Source organism: Panulirus ornatus, chromosome 47, assembly GCF_036320965.1.
Source record: "Panulirus ornatus isolate Po-2019 chromosome 47, ASM3632096v1, whole genome shotgun sequence".
Classification (NCBI taxonomy): domain Eukaryota; kingdom Metazoa; phylum Arthropoda; class Malacostraca; order Decapoda; family Palinuridae; genus Panulirus; species Panulirus ornatus.
The window spans coordinates 8559629-8583712 of record NC_092270.1 but is presented as its reverse complement, the minus strand read 5'-3'; the positions used below and the strand labels follow the sequence as shown (position 1 = coordinate 8583712).

At 38.9% G+C, this 24084-nt stretch overlaps 1 protein-coding gene across 2 annotated transcripts in view; it reads left to right on the top strand.

Moving 5' to 3' along the window:
• LOC139763510 (integral membrane protein GPR137-like) overlaps positions 1-24084 on the top strand; it is a 61648-nt gene that overhangs the window by 28581 nt on the left and 8983 nt on the right. Inside the window, exon 10 of one of the 2 annotated variants that reach the window (XM_071689658.1) lies at positions 1703-12190. The exons of the other annotated variant lie outside the window; for it this stretch is intronic. Within the exon in view, the coding sequence (XP_071545759.1) occupies positions 1703-1862 (160 nt within the window). The 3' untranslated portion in view covers positions 1863-12190. Of the gene's footprint in view, positions 1-1702; positions 12191-24084 lie in introns of those variants that run through there. 2 annotated transcript variants of the gene reach the window in all.

The window sequence follows — 24084 nt, the reverse complement described above, 5'->3', positions numbered from 1 at the left end:
CCTTTCACCCTTCAGTATGTTCAGGCCCAAATTGCTCAAAATCTTTTTCACTCCATCCTTCCACCTCCAATTTGGTCTCCCATTTCTCGTTCCCTCCACCTCTGACACATATATCCTCTTTGTCAGTCTTTCCTTACTCATTCGCTTCATGTGACCAAACCATTTTAACACACCCTCTTCTGCTCTCTCAACCACACTCGTTTTATTACCACACATCTCTCTTACCCTTTCATTACTTACTCGATCAAACCACCTCACACCACATATTGTCCTCAAACATTTCATGTCCAACACATCCACCTTCCTCCGCACAACCGTATCTATAGCCCATGCCTCGCAACCATATAACATTGTTGGAACCACTGTTCCTTCAAACATGCCCATTTTTGCTCTCCGAGTTAATGTTCTTGCCTTCCACACATTCTACAATGCTTCCAGAACCTTCGCCCCCTCCCCCACCCTATGATTCACTTTCACTTCCATGGTTCCATCTGCTGCTAAATCCACTCCCACATATCTAAAACACTTTGCTTCCTCCATTTTTCTCCATTCAAACTTACCTCCCAATTAGCTTGTCTCTCAACCCTACTGAACCTAATAACCTTGCTCATATTCACATTTACTCTCACCTTTTTTCTTTAGCACACTTTACTAAACTCAGTCACCAACTTCTGCAGTTTCTCAACTGAATCAGCCACCAGCACTGTGTCATCAGTGAACAACTGACTCACTTCCCAAGCCCTCTCATCCACAACAGACTACATACTTGCCCCGTTCTCCTATTTATAGATATATGTATATTATACTTGATCCCTGTTTCCCGTGACAGTGAGGTAGTGCCGGAAACATAAAGAAAGACCCATCCACTTATATACACACATATATATACACACATGCCGATACACATACTTAGCCATATACATATGTACACATGTATATATTCATACTCACTTGCCTTCATCCATTCGTGGCAACACCCTGCCCCACAGGAAACAGCATCGCCACACCATGTCAGTGAGGTAGTGCCAAGAAAACAGACATAAAAGGCCACATTTTTTCATGCACAAGCTCAATCTGTCATGTGTAATGCATCAAAATCACAGCTGTCTGTCCACATCCATGCCCCACAGAACTTTCCATGGTTTACCCCAGACAATTCACATGCCCCGGTTCAGTCCATTGACAGTACGTCAACCCTGGTATACCACATTGTTCCAGTTCACTCTATTCCTTGCATGCCTCTCACCTTCCTGTATGTTCAGGCCCTGATTGCTTAAAATCTTTTTCACTCCATCCTTAATCTCCAATTTGGTCTCCCACTTTTCCTTGTTCCCTTCTCCTCTGACACACATATCCTCTTTGTCAATCTTTCCTTACTCATTCTCGCCATGTGACCGTACCATTTTAACACACCCTTTTCTGCTCTCTCAACCACACTCTTTTTATTTCCACATGTCTCTTACTCTTTCATTGCTTGGGTTCGCAACTCCCTTTCTGAAAAATTCTCACAAATGATGCTTGCCTTTATGCACCTCATTCTTCATATGCAATTAGGAATTGAGTTGATGATAAATAAGCAGTTTAAGAGTAAGCCTGTATTTGACCTCTACCCATGTCTTTGCTGTAGTTGACACTGTTGTATATAACCTATACCCATACCTTTGCTTTAGTTGACACTAACTACTGTATTTTCCCCATACAGTATATCGTTTCAACAGGCCTCAGACACTTGGTTCAGTAATGTGAATGAAAATAACCCTGGCAATGTGCATAGTGGATCACACCAGAACACACCCCATTCTCCAGCACACCGTTTCCTCTACCGTTACATGGGCTATCGTCCTTATCTTGAGAGTCAGTGATCTGTTTAGAGTTTTCTGGAGTGTTTTGTGAAAGTTGATTATCACTTGTTGAGTAAAAAGTGGTTATAGGAAGAAGAAATCACATTGCAAGAAATGATATTGCTAGAGAAAACATTCCAGAATCCTTATAGAGAGATGTGGGTGCTTTGGATTGTTCTGACTTATTCTTAAATGACGTTTGATTTTATCTGTCTTCACATATATTGTTGATAAGTGATGAAAAACTATAGAAATTATTAATTGTAAACAATGATTGAATTTCTAGAAAAAAATTGCTCAGTAAAAGTAGTGTGGTGAGTTGACTGAAGTGAATAGTGAATACAGCTGTTTTGTGTACTCTTGAGAACTGTGAAGGTTGAAAGAACCGATTTCATACAGATGAAGATAAGAGGTGACAACAAATGTTAATAGTAGTTTAACAGTGTTCATAATACATTTCCTCCTTACTTGTATTGCCAGTACGTTAGCTTTATTTGTAATACTCAGTCCAAACCCAAAGAATATGGTATTATTTGTTAGTTTACTGTTAGTAGTTTTCAGGTGAAAATCAGTATGGAACAGATGAACTGTATTTCCTTTGTAAATTGGATAATAAGGATGTTGCTTTCTTGAAATCCAATGATATCAGCATATGTATTATTAATACATTGTAATTACATATTCATTATTTCCTATTTTTGATTACCTGTGTGTACTCTGTGGGGAGAGTTTTACTGTTGTGGAACCTCAGTATATATGAGGCTTTTGTATCTGGTTGAAGTGTGAAAATGCAGTTAGGGCCTTAGTAGTTTGTGATGTGCTGAAGAATTTTTTTGATTTTGTTCTGTATTTGCTATACTATTGGGTAGAAGTCCTCTTCATAAATAACTGTAAACTGGGAGTGAGAAAAAGTTTGGTAACCACACCTAAAAAAGAGCATAGAACCAGTAGAGAAGGTCCAGAGGAGGGTAACAGAGATGGTATGAAAAGTAGAAGATTTAGAAAATAGGGAAAGGTTAAAGGCTTTAAATTTGCCCACTTTGGAAGAGAGAGGAATGTTTGATGACTTAATCACAACCTTTTAAGGAATTTAAAACATTGATAACATGACAATGAACAGTTCTTCGGAGATGTATGATAGAAGAGCTACTGGACATAACCTGAAATTACGCAAGAAATTGCTGAAAAAGATGTGAAGTATTTTTTAAGTTTAAGAGTGATGGATGAATGGAAGAGTGACAGGACTTAGTTAATGCAGACAGCATAAATAGATTTAAGAAATAGAGAATGTTCAAGAGATGGCATCCCACGAATGTAAAACTTTCTCCTTGTGTGGTAATTCAAATCCTTTGTATGGTAGTCGGGCAGCACCCAACCCAGGTCTTTATCCTCCCCTTGGGGCATGTAAATGGGTACCTGACTTAGGCTAGAGTGTGTATTTGTGCATACATATGAGTGAATACATTGTTCATCTTTTTAAGGATAAGAGACAGGGCATAATGAGTGTAAAACTCCATAATACAGAAATAGTAATAACTCAAACACCCACACACACATCCAAACCCACACTCTTGGAGCACCATGTGTTTAAAACTTACTCCCCATACAGTACAAATAGATAATTACAAATAGGTAATTACACATGTAAGCATTACCAGACTCCACACACTTGTAGTTACATTGCTAGTGAAAAGTCACCTATGGTGAGATTGTATGATTGGAGTATTGTCTCTTCAAAGAATTACCCACTCCAAAAGATTGCATTTTTTTCTCTTTTACAATGCCTTAAGCTGTTGGAGCTCTTGGAGAAGGGATCTTTGAAGTTGTACTGTGTTCTTTCATGTATGTATGCATATGCTGTGAGTAGAAATATAGTTAAGAAATAGCCTTTTAAAGATTTGTAGTGGTATTATGAAGGACAGCATTATATGTGAATTAATAGAGGAAAGCACCAAGGCTATCATATGAGAAACAAATTGATATATGTAGCATTTATGGTTTAAGGAATCTTTTTAGATTGTTTTAATTTATAAACTGAAGGAAATTAGGGATAAAGGGAAGGTGATTCTTGAGGTAAAATGAGACTATACATTGAAGGAAATGTTGTAAGATGTAAGTTTCTTTGAGGATCTTACCCTGCAGTTATTTTTATAGACAGACCTTATATTTCTCAACTTTTATTGCACAGTTTTATGCATTGCTCTTGCAACCTTTCTGGCATAGTAATCTTCAGTACATATATAGATTATCATGAAATAATCCTAAGACAAAATGTAATATTAAAGTTACGACTTATAGATCTCTCTATGCAGGAGGATGCATTTTAGAAGATTGTTGGTGAAATGTAATATTGTAATTATGAATTATAGTACAGGCTTCTCTCCCTATGCAGAAGGGAAGGGGGATTGCATTTTGGAATAATGTGGGTATGTTGAATCCATGCATAGTAGACCGATCAGTTTTGGGGAAATATAGGGTTACATTCTTAATATCTCTGAAAGTCCCCAATTTTCTGCTCCTGCCACAGAAGAACACGTGTACACAGTAATTTTGTAGAGTTGGTTTCTCTGTGAAACCTGCCTTGGATCATATTTTTGAGACAACTGCAGTGCCAATCACTCCAGACACCTCTCCCCATTTTGTCATACACAGGGCTTTTGTCATCTTTTCTGTCTTCACCAAACCACTTATCATGACTCACTTTGCATAATTCCTTGACCCAAACACATTACATATGCCACCTTGTCGTCAAACACATTCAGCAATCCTACCAAGTAGTCATTCCATCTCCTCACCACACCACTTTCCCAGTTGCTGCTTTCACTGATGTTTCCATTTGTTCTCTTCTTTACCCCCACATTACTAACCTTCTTTTAAAACATTTTACAAATGGAGGAATAGACTGTTGAAATTATCTATTTATTTGTTTATCTATCTATATCTAATTCATGTTTCCTCTGGGAACTCCCATAAGTGGGGTGGCCATGACAAAATTGTCTCCACTTGTCCCACTCCTTACATACCTCCCTAGCTTACACTGTTCCACACATTCTTCCCCCAGTTGTCTCCCTCCAGTACTCTTCCATTCTTTTTCCCCATTTCACTAGTGGTTTTTCTCTCAACCTAACCCTGTTAATCATATATTTATTATACACACTCCCTGTAAACTCTCATTAGTGTATTCTTTTTATGTGCCCAAACCACCTTGAAATAGTATGTTTCACCAACTCTGCCTCTCTAAAATTCATCCCTTTGCATTCCCTGCCATCCCCACATTACTTTTTATCTCCGTATGCTCCTTTTAAATGACTCATTTCCACAGCCTCTGTGACTCATCCCATGTCCTGGTTTTGGCTGCATAGCCCAGGGTTGGGAGGACTGTACTGTCTGTTTATCTTTTTTCACTTCCTTTGCTGTATCTCTACCCATCATTATTTTATTATTGGACCCAATAACTCTTCTGCCTTTTACTGCTCTCTCTCCTTTATCTCTCCTTCCATATCACTAAACTTATCAAAGGTTGCACCCAAATACTCGAATTCTATCACATTTTCCTGTCATTTTCCCTCCATATTTATTACACAGTTTAGGACACCTTCTTTTCTCACTCTATAGGGCTTTGCAAAATCTATACTTTCATGCTGTTTCCTTATAAAAGCCATTACTTTATTTTTACTTGCATTTACCTTCACATGCCTATGCCTACTCACTCTCAGCAAAGAGCACAGTATCATTGCCAAAATGGCTTGCCACTAGCCACCATACCTCACACTTTTTCCCTAATTTTGCTTTTATCTCTTTTATCACTGTCCATACGTTGAAATTTCAGCACTGGTGATGTTGCCATGGCTCAAACGATATTCTCAATGTAAATAGATATAAACAGATGATATGTGTATTTGATCAAGTACTTTCCTACTGAAATAATGGCAGTGGAGTATTGTATGGGAGGGTATTGATTGAGAGGGTGAAGGCATGTACAGAGCATCAGATTGGGGAAGAGCAGTGTGGTTTCAGAAGTGGTAGAGTATGTGTGGATCAGGTGTTTACTTTGAAGAATGTATGTGAGAAATACTTAGAAAAGCAAATGGATTTGTATGTAGCATTTATGGATCTGGAGAAGGCATATGATAGAGTTGATAGAGATGCTATGTGGAAGGTATTAAGAGTATATGGTATAGGAGGCAAATTGCTAGAAGCAGTGAAAAGTTTTTATCGAGGATGTAAGGCATGTGTACGAGTGGGAAGAGAGGAAAGTGATTGGTTCCCAGTGAATGTCGTTTGTGGCAGGGGTGCATGATGTCTGTTTGGTTGTTTAATTTGTTTATGGATTGGGTTGTTAGGGAGGTGAATGCAAGAGTTTTGGAGATAGGGGCAAGTATGCAGTCTGTTGTGGATGAGAGGGCTTGGGAAGTGAGTCAGTTGTTGTTCGCTGATGATACAGCGCTGGTGGCTGATTTGTGTGAGAAACTGCAGAAGCTGGTGACTGAGTTTGGTAAAGTGTGTGAAAGAAGAAAGCTGAGAGTAAATGTGAATAAGAGCAAGGTTATTAGGTAGAGTAGGGTTAAGGGACAAGTCAGTTGGGAGGTGTGCTTGAATGGAGAAAAACTGGAGGACGTGAAGTGTTTTAGATATCTGGGAGTGGATTTGGCTGCGGATGGAACCATGGAAGCAGAAGTGAGTTACAGGGTGGGGGAGGGGGTGAAAGTTCTATGAGCGTTGAGGAATGTGTGGAAGGCAAGAACATTATCTAGGAAAGCAAAAATGGGTATGTTCGAAGGAATAGTGGTTCCAACAGTGTTGTATGGTTGCAAGGCATGGGCTATAGATGGGATTGTTCGGAGGAGGGTGGATGTGCCGGAAATGAGGTGTTTGAGGACAATATGTGGTGTGAGGTGGTTTGATCGAGTAAGTAATGAAAGGGCAAGAGAGATGTGTGGTAATAAAAAGAGTGTGGCTGAGAGAGCAGAAGACGGTGTGTTGAAATGGTTTGGTCACATAGAGAGAATGAGTGAAGATTGACAAAGGATATATGTGTCAGAGGTGGAGGGAACGAGAAGTGGGAGACCAAGTTGGAGATGGAAGGATGGAGGGAAAAAGATTTTGAGCGATCGGGGCCTGAGCATACAGGAGGGTGAAAGGCGTGCAAGGAGTAGAGTGAATTGGAACGATGTGGTTTACAGGGGTTGATGTGCTGTCAGTGGATTGAACCAGGGCATGTGAAGCGTTTGGGGTAAACCATGGAAAGTTTTGTGGGGCCTGGATGTGGAAAGGGAGCTGTGGTTTTGGTGCATTATACATGACAGGTAGAGACGAATGTGGCCTTTGTTGTCTTTTCCTAGCGCTACCTTGCACACCCGCGGGATGAGGAGGGAATGGATGAAGGCAGAAAGTGTGGATGTATAGACGTGGATATGTGTATATGTCTGTGTATGTATATGTATGTATATATTGAAATGTATAGGTATGTATATGTGTGTGTGTGTGGGCATTTAAGTACATACATGTATATGTGTGTGTGTGTGGGCATTTAAGTACATACATGTGTATGTGGGTGGGTTGGGCCATTCTTTCGTCTGTTTCCTTGTGCTACTTCGCTAACGCAGGAGACAGTGACTATGTATGATGAAATAAATGTTTATACAGTTTCATTTATGTTTCCCATCACTGTAGACTGCAGAGATGCCTGATTTTCTGTCATAGCGCAATGCAACTTTTTTTAGTGTTTGCACATCCCTCATGAGAGTGAAGGTAAAATGAAATTCATAGCATCCAAAATAAGTCAAATAGAACCCTAGAGCAGAAAGTATCAGCTTCAGTTTTAAAAATTCATAAATCATATAAGTCATATAATGTTCTGATTTAACTTGTGATTATTTCTTTGCCTTATGTAATGCCAAGTTTGAAAATCATAGATGTCGAAATTCTTTTTAAAGACCTCACTTGTTTGATGCTTGTTGAATTACTTGTAGTAGTTTGTACCCGAATTTCATACTATTTTTTCTTTTTTGGCATTTGAGTAAATGAATAATTTAGGTTGCTAATTTTTCATTTTTACTTAGTTATTATTATTATTATTATTATTTTTTAAATACTTGTCATCCTTACTTGATTAAATGTCATTTGCTTTTCATTTTTCTTCATTCTTATGGGGAATGAATCAGTCTAAATTTTTTCTACAGAAATGTGTATCTGTTAACATATTTGCTGCATCTGACTTGAGTATGACCCTTTTATTTTCTGTTCTGTTAAGTGCAACTGGGTCTTATACAGTAAAAGTTCTCAAGTTACCCTCTGCTGTAAGGTGAATTGTATATTCAGTAATGCTTATACTGTTGTCCCATTTATTGTTTCCAGATTGTATTGCATGATTTTTTTCTCTACACTAGTCAGTCTGTTTGGAGATGTTAAGGAGTCCTGGATAAGATCTGTGCCTTGAAGTTATGTAATAGTCTATGAAACTGTGACACTTCTGAAAAATTAGATATTACTGATGAAATCCATAAGTGCTCATGTTTATTTTGTAACAAAAACTCTCAAAAATACCAAACACCTCATTCAGTCTGCCTGACAGTACTCCTGGCATACCTCATATACTTGGCACCAGAGCAGCATAATATAAGTGACATATAGCACTTGTAAACAGTGTTTTCCAGATTGATTTTCATATAATTTTATTCAGAAAATTGTTCTTGTTAACTGTAACAACAAACCCATGGAGATGAATTTGCAGTCAAAGGGCAAAGGGTTGTAGTATAAAAGTTGACCATAGTACCTTACATCCTGATATTTTACTTGCTGTGATCAGATTGTCTCTGGAAGTGAAGTACGCTATGTGTACATTTTGAATTAGTCTGTTTTGTCTCCATGATCGAGAAGAGAAAATGTAAGTTTGTTGAATGTGGAGGTAATAGCTGGAGAAATTGGCCCTTAGTAAGGTGGATGGAGCCATGGGCATATTGTTGGACAGCGGGTTTACATGAGAGGTAACCTTGCTGAAGAATTTTTTTTCATTTAATGCTTTATGTCTGAGGATGCGTGCTTGCAAATGTGTGTGTATATCATGTGTTCATTATTGGAGTCTCTTCCCTATTTCACTTAGCTCATTACCTTTGTATACATAGGCTATATGGTGGAGTCCTTTATTTAAGTTTGTTCATTGTCGTGGTATACATGGGCTTAATGTTTAAGATGGTTATCCACTATATTCTTTCCTCCTTTCCATCACATATGGAGTGTGATGCTAGTGGTCTGCTTCTTGAAGGAGAAAACCTTGTTTTTAGATAGAGACTATTGTCTCAGAAGAAACTTGGCTCATCCCAACTTTATTCTCATTTAGGCTGTTTTCATGCATTTTTTTTTTTTCATTTGGTGGGAAGTGCAGTTTTAGGAACTTTTAGTGGTGTGACTTTGAGAATTGTCATTCCTCTCAACCATAGGAGGTATTTTATTTACTATTGATTCATTTATATATTTTTTGTTTTATGCTTGATTGACGTTTCTCATGTTAGCAATGTAGTGCCAGAAACAGACGATGAAAGGTCACATGCGTTTACATCCATTCTCTAGCTGTCATGTGTATTTTTTATTGTTTTTATTATTAGTCTTCTTTTCTTTCTTTCATACTGTTCGCCACTTCCCGCCTCAGTGAGGTAGCGTTAAGAACAGAGGACTGGGCCTTTGAGGAAACATCCTCACCTGGCCCCCTTCTCTGTTCCTTCCTTGGGGGGGGGGGGTGGATGAGAGGGGAAGATTTCCAGAGGCCCCCCCCCCCAGTCGCTTTCCATGACACGCAGGGGAATACGTGGGAAGTATTCTTTCTCCCCTATCCCCAGGGATAATTATTTGGGTGTTTTGAAATGGTTTGGGCACATGGAGAGAATGAGTGAGGAAAGATTGACCAAGAGGATATATGTGTCGGAGGTGGAGGGAACGAGAAGTGGGAGACCAAATTGGAGGTGGAAAGATGGAGTGAAAAAGATTTTGTGTGATCGGGGCCTGAACATGCAGGAGGGTGAAAGGAGGGCAAGGAATAGAGTGAATTGGATCGATGTGGTATACCGGGGTTGACATGCTGTCAGTGGATTGAATCAGGGCATGTGAAGCGTCTGGGGTAAACCATGGAAAGCTGTGTAGGTATGTATATTTGTGTGTGTGGACGTGTATGTATATACATGTGAATGGGGGTGGGTTGAGCCATTTCTTTCGTCTGTTTCCTTGCGCTACCTCGCAAACGCGGGAGACAGCGGCAAAAAAAAAAAAATATTATTATTATTATTATTATTATTATTATTATTATTATTATTATTATTATTATTATTATTATTATTATTATTATTATTATTATTATTATTATTATTTATTCATTTTTTTTTCATCTGTATTGTTCCTTGTATCTGTTCTGCAAGTGAGATTATATTTATTGCTGTATGATTGAACATACAGTTAGATTACTGGACTGTAAATATAAATTGATTCTAAAAGATGTAGCTATTAGTTGGTAATAAATTATTTATGTGTTTACAATAGTTGATGGTAAGATATGTGGGACCAGAATTTTACGGAGTCAATAGATACAGAGTACATGATCCTCAATTAGTGTTTTGATTAGTGTATTTTTTAAGGATTCTAACTTCCCTTATTATAACTTAAGTACAATAGAATTTGACAATAAATTTGCTCTTCAAGGAAAATAATCATGGTTTGTACAAGTCATTAATGAAGATGGACATTTTTCAGTATAAATTCTCAAGACTGAAAGACTGTAGTGATAATTTGTTAGTGTGTTGTCTTTATTTTCATGTTGGGAACATAAAGAAAAAATTACCATGTTTTGAAATGTACAGTGAAATTCTAAGATGTAATACTACCATTCCATTTGAAACTTGTTTTGTAAAAGTTCTTGACATTGTACTTGCTGCTACATGCATTATGCTCATGTTACACATGTTGAAATTTATGGTTTTACTCAAATGTTGAATTGATTTTCATAATTTTTCATGTGTTTGCCATTTCCTGCATCAGTGAGGTAGCACCAAGAACAGATGAAGAAATGGCCTCATTCAGTTACATCACTCTCTAGCTGTCATGTATAGTGCACTGAAACCAAACCCCCCTATCCACAATCAAGCCCCGTAGACCTTTCATCTGACTTTCTCTTTCATGTACACCTTTTATTGCTGACCAAACTCCCATTTTAAATGAATTTGATTTATAAACGATGTAAATGATAGCAATTAGAATGTCTTCCAGTATTGGTAATTTCTTGGTAAATGTATGTTACTAATACCTCATTCACGAAAATCAAATTTTTTGTTTATTGTGTGAAATTAGAAGATCCAGAAGGCATGGTTAGTTGTAAGAATTGTATATTTTTCTGTAATATTGTCGACTTTATGTGCTCGTAATATAGATTCAGTATTTTGATTGGTATTTTGATGAAGATGTCTTTGGTAGTATGCTGGAGGAGAGTCAGTGACAAGGCATGATTGAGGTCATAGGTGCTGTTTGTGTAGTATTTTGATATGCGTTTATTGTTGCTGGAGGAAACTGTGTATTGGAAGTAAATGTATACAAGGGGACATTCCACAGGTCAGCTATAGCAGCCAAGTTCACAGATTTTGGGGCAGTTGTTATTAAGTGATACTGACAGGGAAGATATATGATGCCTGTAGTGTTTCTTTTGAACATGTGACTCTTCACTTTAATCACCGTGTCCTTGTTGCTTGTGCATATTGTTGATCCTTTTACATAACACAGAAAAAGAAAGAGGCTAAGTGCTCATATCAAATGTATGTGATGTTTTTTAATTACTTTGCCATTTGCCATGTATTGTGTAACTTCATGATATTCTCAGATAATGAGATTTATTATTCCAATTCACTTTTAATGATTAGAATTTGCAGAGGGCAAAGTAGAGGTTCTTATTGGTGTCTGATGTTTTCTTAAGGCACCACATATAAGCAGTTATTCTTTCTTCTAAGCTAAGATTTTACAGATAGTTTTAGGTATTGTAGAATGTATAATGTACTTTATATATTTTTTGATTTTGTACTTGAATAAGTAGTATTGCATATTTGAATAAAGGTTTATTTCTTAGAATCACAGTACTGTAATTTTACTAGAATCTCTTATTACAATAAATCTTGCTGTTATGCATGTTTCGCACCGTGAAATATTGTGTCAGGTCTTATTTTATCATGGAATAATCACTAGTCATGTGTGGTATTACTCTGAAAGTACTGTAGTCTGTTATCCATCATGTACCTCTGTATCAACTTGTGCATCAATTTAACATTTGCTGAACTGGCCAAGTTGTCGTTGCTAGTAATATAAAAATTTATGAGCAGTGAGTGGTTTGCAGTCTCCCTTTGTGATTAATGGGAAATATTTAAGGAATTCTATCTGGTCATTCCACATGTTCCTTCCAAACAATTAATTTCCACAGCCTGGATTCTTGACCTCTGTGAGTCATCCCATCACCATGTTTCAGCTGCACAGGTCAGAGTTGAGAGCACTGTGTTGTCCTTTAATCCTTTCTTCACTTCTATACTTAATCACTACCTTTCATTATGCTGTTAAGTGACCCAATGACTCTTCTACCTTATACTCCCCTCTCCCTTACTCTCATTGTATATTGCCAAACTTATCTGAGATAGCTCCCAAATACTTACATTCTGTCATCTCTTTCAGTCATACTCATCCCCATATCAATAACCCAGTTTAATAAACTTTCTTTTCACATTCTATAGGGCTTTGCAAAAGCTATACTTTCACTCTGTTCTCTTTCAGACCATAACTTTTTCTTGCATTTACCTTCCATCGCCGATGCTTACACACGTTACAAAACACATTTACATCCTTCTGCAATACTTCTTTAGTCTCAGCAAACAAAACAGATAGAACTTTTCCAAGGAAGCTCCATTGTGGAGCTTCAGGGTTTTAGAGGTGAAGCTTTCGTGAGTGACTTTGACTGGGGCAAAATATGAAGTTGGCCAGCCACTTTCTGTCATTGTTGTGGAGGGTGTTCCCTTAGTATTCTTTGCATAGGGATGTGTTAGGGAATGGTTTCTTGTACTTTGTTGATGTCTGTTGCCACTAAAACTATGTGGGAAAGGGGTTTTAGTTGGTTTGGTGTTGAGGTGTGCATATTTAGCGAGTTGATAGAGTGATTCAGTCTACAACCATGTTGTGCATGTGAGAGTGGGACATTTTACCTGATTATGTATGCTCTGAATCAGTTTCTTAGTTTGGACATTGAAGACAGAAGTCATATAAAGCAGTGAGAGGAGAAACAATTGGGAAATTTAGAGGGTATTAGGATTGTTACTATGTTAGCAAGTTTCCGGATGTAGAGGGTATTAGGATTGTTCCTATGTTAGCATGTTTCCAGATATTAAGGGATTATAAAGGTAGGTTTTTGTGGGGGTTTTCCTTATGATTGCCTTGATCACATTCTTATGATAATGTCTGTCATTTTGGCTGAGCTGTGACTTTGAAGCTAGGTATTCATGATCAGTTTTTCAGTAATTCTGTTTTAAGCAAAGAACATACTTTTAAAGGTAGTATATATAGTTTTTTCCCTAAGATTTCCTAGACAACATTTGTATAAGTAATGTTAGTCATTTTAGCCAAACTGAGACGTTTAGAACAAGATATTCTTGGATGATATGTCAGTATTAATATTGAGAGTTGAGAACAGATTTAGAAAGGATTTTTGTTATGATTGCCAAGATCTCGTTCATAAAAGTAATATTTGTAATTTTGACTGAGCTAAGACATTCAGAACTGGGCATTCTTGGCCAATTTGTCAATAATTCTATGTAGAGCCCAGAACAGAGTTTCAGAGGTAGGTTTATGTGGATTTTTCCTTCTAGTATCCTAGATCACACTGATATAAGTAATGTTTGTCATTTGACTTAGCTGAATCCTTAAACATTTGTCCTTGATTTTATTTAAAGCACAGAATGCCCAGTTTTGAAGGTCTTAGCTCAGCCAGAGTGACAAACATTACTTGTACAAAAGTAATTTATGATACCAGAAGGAAAAATCCGTAGACTACCTTGGAAACTTTTCTTGGCCCTTAAGAGAATTATTGACACATCAGCAAAAAACTCCCAGTTTTGTAGGACTAAGCTCTGTCAGAATGACAATGATTCTTTATAGAATTATTGACAACTCAGTGGTTTTGAAGGTCTCAGGAGAGCCAAAATGGGAAAATATCTTATATGCATGTGATGTTGGGGAGAATACCTAATTTCAAAGGTCTTGCTCAGCCAGAAGGATGAACATTATTCATAAGAATGTGGTCTATGCAGTTGTAAGGAAAAAAAAAGTACCTCTGTAAAACTCAGTCCTGGGTTGTAAATAGAATTATTGACAGATCGGCTAAGAGTGCCTGGATTCAAAGGTCTCACCTCAGCTAAATGACAAACATAACTTATACAAATGTGATCTAGGATATTATATGGAAAGATCCAGAAAAACCTACCTTTCAGACTCTGGCCTGAAAAATTGGCAAAGATCACACAGTTTTGGAGGTCATATAGATGTGACTCTGGAAGTTATTATGAGAAATCCATAAAAGCCTCTGTTTAAATCTCTTATCTGAGCTCTGTAAAGAAGTATTGAAGTCTCAACCAAGATCTCCCAGTTTTGATGACCTCAGCTCAGCCAAAATAAAAATCATTACTTACATGAAATTCTTTGAAACTAAATTACTAAAAGATATCTTACCTTCTGAGGGAATTTGGTTTACGTGTGTATAAGATGTTCTAGTGTTTGACCAACAAATGAAAATTTACAAACAGAGGGCTTGGGAAGTGAGTCAGTTGTTCGCTGATGATACAGTGCTGGTGGCTGATTCGGGTGAGAAACTGCAGAAGTTGGTGACTGAGTTTGGTAAAGTGTGTGAAAGAAGGAAGTTGAGAGTAGTTGCAAATAAGAGCAAGGTTATTGGGTTCAGTAGGGTTGAGGGACAAGTTAATTGGGAGGTAAGTTTGAATGGAGAAAAACTGGGGGAAGTGAAGTGTTTTAGATATCTGGGAGTGGACTTAGCAGCAGATATAACCATGGAAGTGGAGGTAAGTCACAGGGTGGGGGAGGGAGTGAAGGTTCAGAGTGTGTTGAAAAATGTGTGGAAGGCGAGAACGTTATCTGGGAGAGCAAAAATGGGTATGTTTGAAGGAATAATGGTTCCAACAATGTTGTATGGTTGCGAGGCATGGGCTGTAGATAGGGTTTTGCGAAGGAGGGTGGATGTGTTGGAAATGAAATGTTTGAGGGCAATTTGTGGTGTGAGGTGGTTTGATTAAGTAATGAAGGGTAAAAGAGATGTGTGGTAATAGAAAGAGTTTGGTTTAGAGAGCAGAAGAGGGTGTGTTGAATTGGACACAAGGAAAGAATGAGTGAGGAAAGATTGACAAAGAGGTTATATATGTCAGAGTGGAGGGAAGGAGAATCGGAAGACTAAATTGGAGATGGAAGGATGGAGTGAAAAAGATTTTGAGTGATCAGGGTCTGAACATACAGGAGGGTGAAAGGCGTGCAAGGAACAGAGTGAATTGGAACAATGTGGTGTACTGGGGACATGTGCTGTCAATGGATTGAACCAGGGCATGTGAAGTGTCGGGGGTAAACCACGGAAAGTTTTGTGGGGCCTGGATGTGGATTGGGAGCTGTGATTTCGGTGCATTAAACATGACAGTTAGAGACTGAGTGTGAGTGAATGTGGCCTTTTTTTGTCTGTCCTGACGCTGCCTTGCTGGAGGGGGGGGGATGCTGTTTCGTGTGTGGCTGGGTGGCAACGGGAATGGATGAAGGCAGCAAGTGTGGATATGTGTGTGTCTGTGCATGTATATGTTTGTTTATGTTGAAATGTATATGTGCATGTGTGAGTGTTTATGTACATACATGTGTATGTGGGTGGGTTTCCTTGCACTACCTTGCTAACGTGGGAGATGGTGGTTAAGTATAATGAATGAATGAAAAAAAAAATTTCTCCCTTTACTTAACAGTTCATTACCTCCTAGAGATGTATTGGATATCTGCATCTGTATCCTCCTCATATGCTTAACATCTGCATCATTTTTCTAAATCTTCATCCGCATCCGTATTAGTGTTTGTGATGAACTAAACATCTGCATTTGCAATTTAATGAACATCTGCATCTGCATTCTTACCTCAGACAAAGAGGATGTGGTGGATATACAAAAGAAGAAAAACAAGAAATAGCATTGCTGACTGCATTTTATTACTCTGTGATAGAGTGTTGCTGGGAAGCTGGTGTGAGTCACATGAGTCACCATATGTAGAGAAGCTTGCTTCAGGGATAGGCTATGTGTCAGTCGATCATATTACCTGAAGTGAAATAATCAAGTTTTCCAAGCCTTACTGGCTCTTTTTTATGTACAATGGCATCAAGAAACAGTCAGGTGTGGAAGTACTTCATGGAACAACCAAATAACTTAAAGCAGTGTCTTTTGTGCGAAAAAGTTTATTCACAAAAGGGATGTGGAACTACATCTTTGAAAAATCATTTGAAATCAATGCACAAAGAACAGTTTAAAGAGTTAGAAGCAGAAGAGAAAGAAAGAAGTCAGTGGAGAAAATAAAGATGGAAAAAAAAAACTCCGTTGCAAAAAGTGAAGTTAGACATTAAGCACAGAAATGTTGAAGATATTTTCAGTGGAAAACTGTGGGTTGCTTCTAACTTTAAATCAAAGGAAATGTTAGTAAGGGACAATTTACCAATCAGCCATGTTAAGGACATAGGATTCATGAGACTGATGGCTGAAGCTGCTCCACAATACAGGCTGAAGCCACAAACTTTTATTCTTCATTGCTATGAAGTGGCATGTATGAGTCTGTTTTCAATGAAATAAATGGATTGATTGATGTAGTGAAGCAGGACTACAAGATTTCCTTCACAGTTGATGTGTGGTCAGATACCTCAGCAGGTATTTCATTGCACATGTTATCAATAAGGACTTTGAAAGGAAACTTTTGCATTAGGTGCTGAACCCTACAAGAATGGCACACAGGAGAGTATATTTCTTGAAAGTGTGATGATTTGTTGATAAAGTGGGACATATCTAGGATAAATATGCCCTGTGTATTGTGTGATGCTGAAGCATATATGAAAATGATCCATTCCTATCAGGTGTAAATAATTTGGATTGTGCTGTGCATAAAATTCAAGCTCTTTTTACTGGAATATCATCACAGGATGAAATAGACAGGATAATTCAGAAATGTCACAGCATTGCTACTTATTTCCTTCACTCAGCAATGGCGCAAGATGAACTAAAAAAATATTCAGGACAGGCTGCAAGAATCCAAGCTATGAGTCATCCATGATACACCCACAAGGTGGAACAGCACCTTGCACATGCTGAAAAGAACACCAGAAACAAAGGAGTCATTATGTTTGTATGCTGTTACCAACTCCAGTATAAAGCAACTCAGCACACCTGAATGGTTAATAATGTCCAAATGTGCAAAAGCTCTAGAACCTTAAGAAGACATCTCAAAAATATCAAGTGACTCGACATGTACAGTAGGTGATGTGATACCTCTTGTAGGTTCCTTGAAAACTACTCAGTCAAGCACATCAGATGTTTCTGAAGTAATTGATACCTCAGGTTCTTAAATTGATACTGAATCAGTGATTGAGTCATCCCAAGATAAAAAAGCAACACAGTTGATAAACATCAAAACAGTGTGAACTGATGTTGAAAAAAGATTTTCCTATCTAGAAAGTGAAGATTTGTACAGAGTTGCACCATACCTTGATCCAAGATATAAAGCAAATTCTTTTCTTCTCACATCACTGATCAGGTGAAATCATCAGTTGCCAGACTATGTGAAGAGCTGACTCAGCTGAGCATCAAGGCAAATAAAGACAATGAACCAACCAGAAAGCAATGACAAAACACAAACAGTTAACACAACCAACACCTATAGAACATTGGATGAAGCAATTACCTCTATTCTTGCTTCAAGTAGTGATAATGAAGCTGCCAGGAAGAGTGTAATGGAAGATATTGAGAGGTATCACAAAGAGTCAATGGAACTATGATGCAAAAAGTAAGCAACTTTTAGCTGAAAAGGCATAGAAACTTTTGTTTTTGAAGAAAAACTTGCCTATCTTGAACTTTGAATACTGAATGACTAAGTGATGAAAGAACAGCTGTTAATAGATTGGGAATTAAGTTAACCACTTTCAAAAGGATGGAGGTTGGGGAAAGTGGTTGGTGGGGAGCACAACGAGTTGCATCCTTGTCCAGCATCCTGGTAACACACAACTTTAGTGTCTGAAACACGTCATAACAAGAACCTACAATCACACAGTACTTTGCAGTGAAAGTAGCTGCATTTTGGAAATGATTGATGTTCTATAACAAATGAATAATTCTTAATCTATTGATATTTATAACAAAATATCCTGAAAACATATGTATCTGCAAGGATGTCATAGTCTGACATACACATCCACATCCACTGGTTTTTAGAAACTGACATCCGCAAAAATACGTAAGCATGACATTCACATACTCCTCTGCAGATCTGAATTCAGACTGGTAAGGGTCTTTATGTTAGACTTAAGTAACTTAAATATAGTGAAAGAACAAGAATCAAATACTTTGTTTAATTATGTTAAAAATTATGACTATTGAATTGGTTGGAGTAATGCCAAGTCAGTATTAACTGTAACTCATTCACCAGGAAAAATATCATTGAATCTTATGTTATTGAATACAGAAGGAATTGTAACATGAATATTAGTGAAGGTATGTATAAACCCGATAGCTTTGTCGTAGGCAACATTTGTAAACAGTTACCTTTCTTGTATGCATGTTAAAAAACCATGACAGGCATGATGCCAGACCCAAACAACACCAGCCCGAACACCACCATCTGATAATGCTTGTTTACCCGTGGTGTCTTTACTACAGCTCTTCCTTGTATATCATCTGACTGTTCTATGTCTTCTATCATACTTGTATCTTCCCTGATGATGTGATCATAACATGAAAGTGCACTTGAGAACTTATCGTGTTTTATTTTCCTAGTAGTTTTACGCATACACTAGATTACATGCACCACTGTGACCTCTTGCGATATATATATTATTTTATTTTTATTATACTTGTCGCTGTCTCCTGTGTTAGCAAGGTAACGCAAGGAAACAGACGAAAGAATGGCCCAACCCACCCACATACACCTGTATATACATACATGTCCACACACGCACATATACATACCTGTACATCTCAATGTATACATATATACACACACAGACATATACATATATACACATGTACGAAAGGACAATCACATGTTTACCAAATGGCGTCCTAGCTTTGTCTCTTCGATGCATATCAACTGACTGTTATATTTCTCTCTTGTGTCTCCCCTGATGATGTGATTATTACACGAAAGTGCACTTGGGAACTTTTCGTGTTTCATTTTCCCCGTGGACTCATAGGAATACACATGTACATAATTCATACTGTCTGCCCTTATTCAATCCCATCACCACCCCGCCACACATGAAATGACAACCCCCTCCCCCCACATGTGCATGAGGTAGCACTAGGAAAAGACAACAAAGGCCACATTTGTTCACACTCAGTCTCTAGCTGTCACGTATAATGCACCGAAACCACAGCTTCCTTTCCACATCCAGGCCCCACAGAACTTTCCATGGTTTACCCCAGATGCTTCACATGCCTTGGTTCAATCCATTGACAGCATGTCAACCCCGGTATACCACATCATTCCAATTCACTCTGTTCCTTGCACACCTTTCACCCTCCTGCATATTCAGGCCACGATCAATCAAAATCTTTTTCACTCCATCTTTCCACCTCCAATTTAGTCTCCCACTTCTCCTCGTTCCATGCACCTCTGATACATATATCCTCTTCGTCAATCTTTTCTCATTCATTCTCTCCATGTGACCAAACCATTTCAAAACACCTTCTTCTGCTCTCTCAACCACACTCTTTTTATTACCACACATCTCTCGTACCCTTTCATTACTTACTCGATCAAACCACCTCACACCACATATTGTCCTCAAACACCTTATTTCCAACACATCCACCCTCCTCTGCACAACTCTATCTATAGCCCACGCCTCGCAACCATATAACATTGTTGGAACCACTATTCCTTCAAATATACCCATTTTTGCTCTCCAAATTAACGTTCTTGCCTTCCACACATTTTTCAACGCTCCCAGAACTTTCGCCCCCTCCCCCACCCTATGACTCACTTCAACTTCCATGGCTCCATCCGTTGCCAAATCCACTTCCAGATATCTAAAACACTTCACTTCCTCCAGTTTTTCTCCATTCAAATGTACCTCCCACTTGACTTGTCCCTCAACCATACTGTACCTAATAACCTTGCTCTTATTCACATTTAATGTCAGCTTTCTTCTTTCACTCACTTTAGCAAACTCAGTTACCAGTTTCTGTAGTTTCTCACCCGAATCAGCCACCAGTGTTGTATCATCATTGAACAAAAACTGACTCACTTCTCAAGCTTTCTCATCCATAACAGACTGCATACTTGCCCCTCTCTCCAAAACTCTTGCATTCACCTCCCTAACAACCCCATCCATAAACAAATTAAACAACCATGGAGACATCACGCACCCCTGTCGCAAACTGACATTCACTGAGAACCAATCACTTTCCTCTCTTCCTACTCGCACACATGCCTTATATCCTTGATAGAAAGTTTTCAATGCTTCTAACAACTTGCCTCCCACACCATATATTCTTAATACCTTCCACAGAGCATCTCTATCAACTACATCATGTGCCTTCTCCAGATACATAAGTGCTACATACAAATCCATTTGCTTTCCCAAGTATTTCTCACATACATTCTTCAAAGCAAACACCTGATTCACACATCCTCTACCACTTCTGAAACCACACTGCTCTTCCCCAATCTGATGCTTTGTACATGCCTTCACCCTCTCAATCAATACCCTCCCATATAATTTCCCAGGAGTACTCAAAAAACTTATACCTCTGTAATTTGAGCACTCACCTTTATCCCCTTTGCTTTGTACAATGGCACTATGCAAGCAATCCGCTAATCCTCAGGTACCTCACCATGAGTCATACATACATGAAATAACCTTACCAACCAGTCAACAGCACAGTCACCCCCTTTTTTAATAAATTCCACTGCAGTACCATTCAAACCCTTTGCCTTGCTGGCTTTCATCTTCTGCAAACCTTTTACTACCTCTTCTCTGTTTACCAAATCATTCTCCCTAACCCTCTCACTTTGCACACCACCTCGACCAAAACACCCTATATCTGCCACTCTATTGTCAAACACATTCAACAAACCTTCAAAATACTCACTCCATCTCCTTCTCACATCACCACCTCTTGTTATCACCTCCCCATTAGCCCCCTTCACTGAAGTTCCCATTTGTTCCCTTGTCTTACGCACTTTATTTACTTCCTTCCAAAACATCTTTTTATTCCGCCTAAAATTTATTGATACTCTCTCACCCCAACTCTCATTTGCCCTCTTTTCCACCTCTTGCTCCTTTCTCTTGATCTCCTGCCTCTTTCTTTTATACATCTCCCAGTCATTTGCATTATTTCCCTGCAAAAATCATCCAAATGCCTCTCTCTTCTCTTTCACTAATAATCTTACTTCTTCATTCCACCACTCACTACCCTTTCTAATTTGCCCACCTCCCATGCTTCTCATGCCACAAGTATCTTTTGCACAAGCCATCACTGCTTCCCTAAATACATCCCATTCCTCCCTCACTCCCCTTACGTCGTTTGTTCTCAACTTTTTCCATTCTGTACTCAGTCTCTCCTGGCACTTCCTCACACAAGTCTCCTTCCCAAGCTCACTTACTCTCACCACTCTCTTCACCCCAACAATCTCTCTTCTTTTCTGAAAACCTCTACAAATCTTCACCTTCGCCTCCACATGATAATGATCAGACATCCCTCCAGTTACACCTCTCAGAACATTAACATCCAAAAGTCTCTCTTTTGCACGCCTATAAATTAACACGTAATCTAATAACGCTCTCTGGCCATCTCTCCTACTTACATACGTATGCTTATGTATATCTCGCTTTTTAAACCAGGTATTCCCAATCACTAGTCCTTTTTCAGCACATAAATCTACAAGCTCTTCACCATTTCCATTTACAACACTGAACACCCCATGTACACCAATTATTCCCTCAACTGCCACATTACTCACCTTTGCATTTAAATCACCCATCACTATAACCCGGTCTCGCGCATCAAAACTACTCACACACTCTCTCAGCTGCTCCCAAAACACTTGCCTCTCATGATCTTTCTTCTCATGCCTAGGTGCATATGCATCAATAATCACTCATTTCTCTCCATCCACTTTCAGTTTTACCCATATCAATCTAGAGTTTACTTTCCTACACTCTACCACATACTCCCACCACTCCTGTTTCAGGAGTAGTTCTACTCCTTCCCTTGCGCTCGTCCTCTCATTAACCCCTGACTTTACTCCCAAGACATTCCCAAACCACTCTTCCCCTTTACCCTTGAGCTTCGTTTCACTTAGAGCCAAAACATCCGGGTACCTTTCCTCAAACATACTACCTATCTCTCCTTTTTTCTCATCTTGGTTACATCCACACACATTTAGACACCCCAATCTGAGCCTTCGAGGAGGATGAGCACTCCCTGTGTGACTCCTTCTGTTTCCTCTTTTAGAAAGTTAAAATACATGGAGGGGAGGGTTTCTAGCCCCCCGCTCCCGTCCCCTTTAGTCGCCTTCTACGACACGTGAGGAATGCATGGGAAGTATTCTTTCTCCCCTATCCCCGTGGATATATATATATTTCCATTTCCATGCTATTTGCCATTTCCCGCGTTAGCAAGGTAGCGTTAAGAACAGAGGACTGGGCCTTTGAGGGAATATCTTCACTTGGCCCCCTTCTCTGTTCCTTCTTTTGGAAAAGAAAAAAAAAACGAAAGGGGAGGATTTCCAGCCACCCGCTCCCTTCCCTTTTAGTTGCCTTCTGCGACACGCAGGGAATACGTGTGAAGTATTCTTTCTCCCCTATCCCAAGGGATGATATATATATATATATATATATATATATATATATATATATATATATGTTAGAAGCAGTGAAAAGTTTTTATCGAGGATGTAAGGCATGTGTACGTGTAGGAAGAGAGGAAAGTGATTGGTTCTCAGTGAATGTAGGTTTGCGGCAGGGGTGTGTGATGTCTCCATGGTTGTTTAATTTGTTTATGGATGGGGTTGTTAGGGAGGTGAATGCAAGAGTTTTGGAAAGAGGGGCAAGTATGAAGTCTGTTGTGGATGAGAGAGCTTGGGAAGCGAGTCAGTTGTTGTTCGCTGATGATACAGCGCTGGTGGCTGATTCATGTGAGAAACTGCAGAAGCTGGTGACTGAGTTTGGTAAAGTGTGTGAAAGAGGAAAGTTAAGAGTAAATGTGAATAAGAGAAAGGTTATTAGGTACAGTAGGGTTGAGGGTCAAGTCAATTGGGAGGTAAGTTTGAATGGAGAAAAACTGGAGGAAGTAAAGTGTTTTAGATATCTGGGAGTGGATTTGGCAGCGGATGGAACCATGGAAGCGGAAGTGAATCATAGGGTGGGGGAGGGGGCGAAAATCCTGGGAGCCTTGAAGAATGTGTGGAAGTCGAGAACATTATCTCGGAAAGCAAAAATGGGTATGTTTGAAGGAATAGTGGTTGCAACAATGTTGTATGGTTGCGAGGCGTGGGCTATGGATAGAGTTGTGCGCAGGAGGGTGGATGTGCTGGAAATGAGATGTTTGAGGACAATGTGTGGTGTGAGTAAGTAATGTAAGGGTAAGATAGATGTGTGGAAATAAAAAGAGCGTGGTTGAGAGAGCAGAAGAGGGTGTTTTGAAATGGTTTGGGCGCATGGAAAGAATGAGTGAGGAAAGATTGACCAAGAGGATATATGTGTCGGAGGTGGAGGGAACGAGAAGTGGGAGACCAAATTGGAGGTGGAAAGATGGAGTGAAAAAGATTTTGTGTGATCGGGGCCTGAACATGCAGGAGGGTGAAAGGAGGGCAAGGAATAGAGTAAATTGGATCGATGTGGTATACCGGGGTTGACGTGCTGTCAGTGGATTGAATCAAGGCATGTGAAGCGTCTGGGGTAAACCATGGAAACTTGTGTGGGGCTGGATGTGGAAAGGGA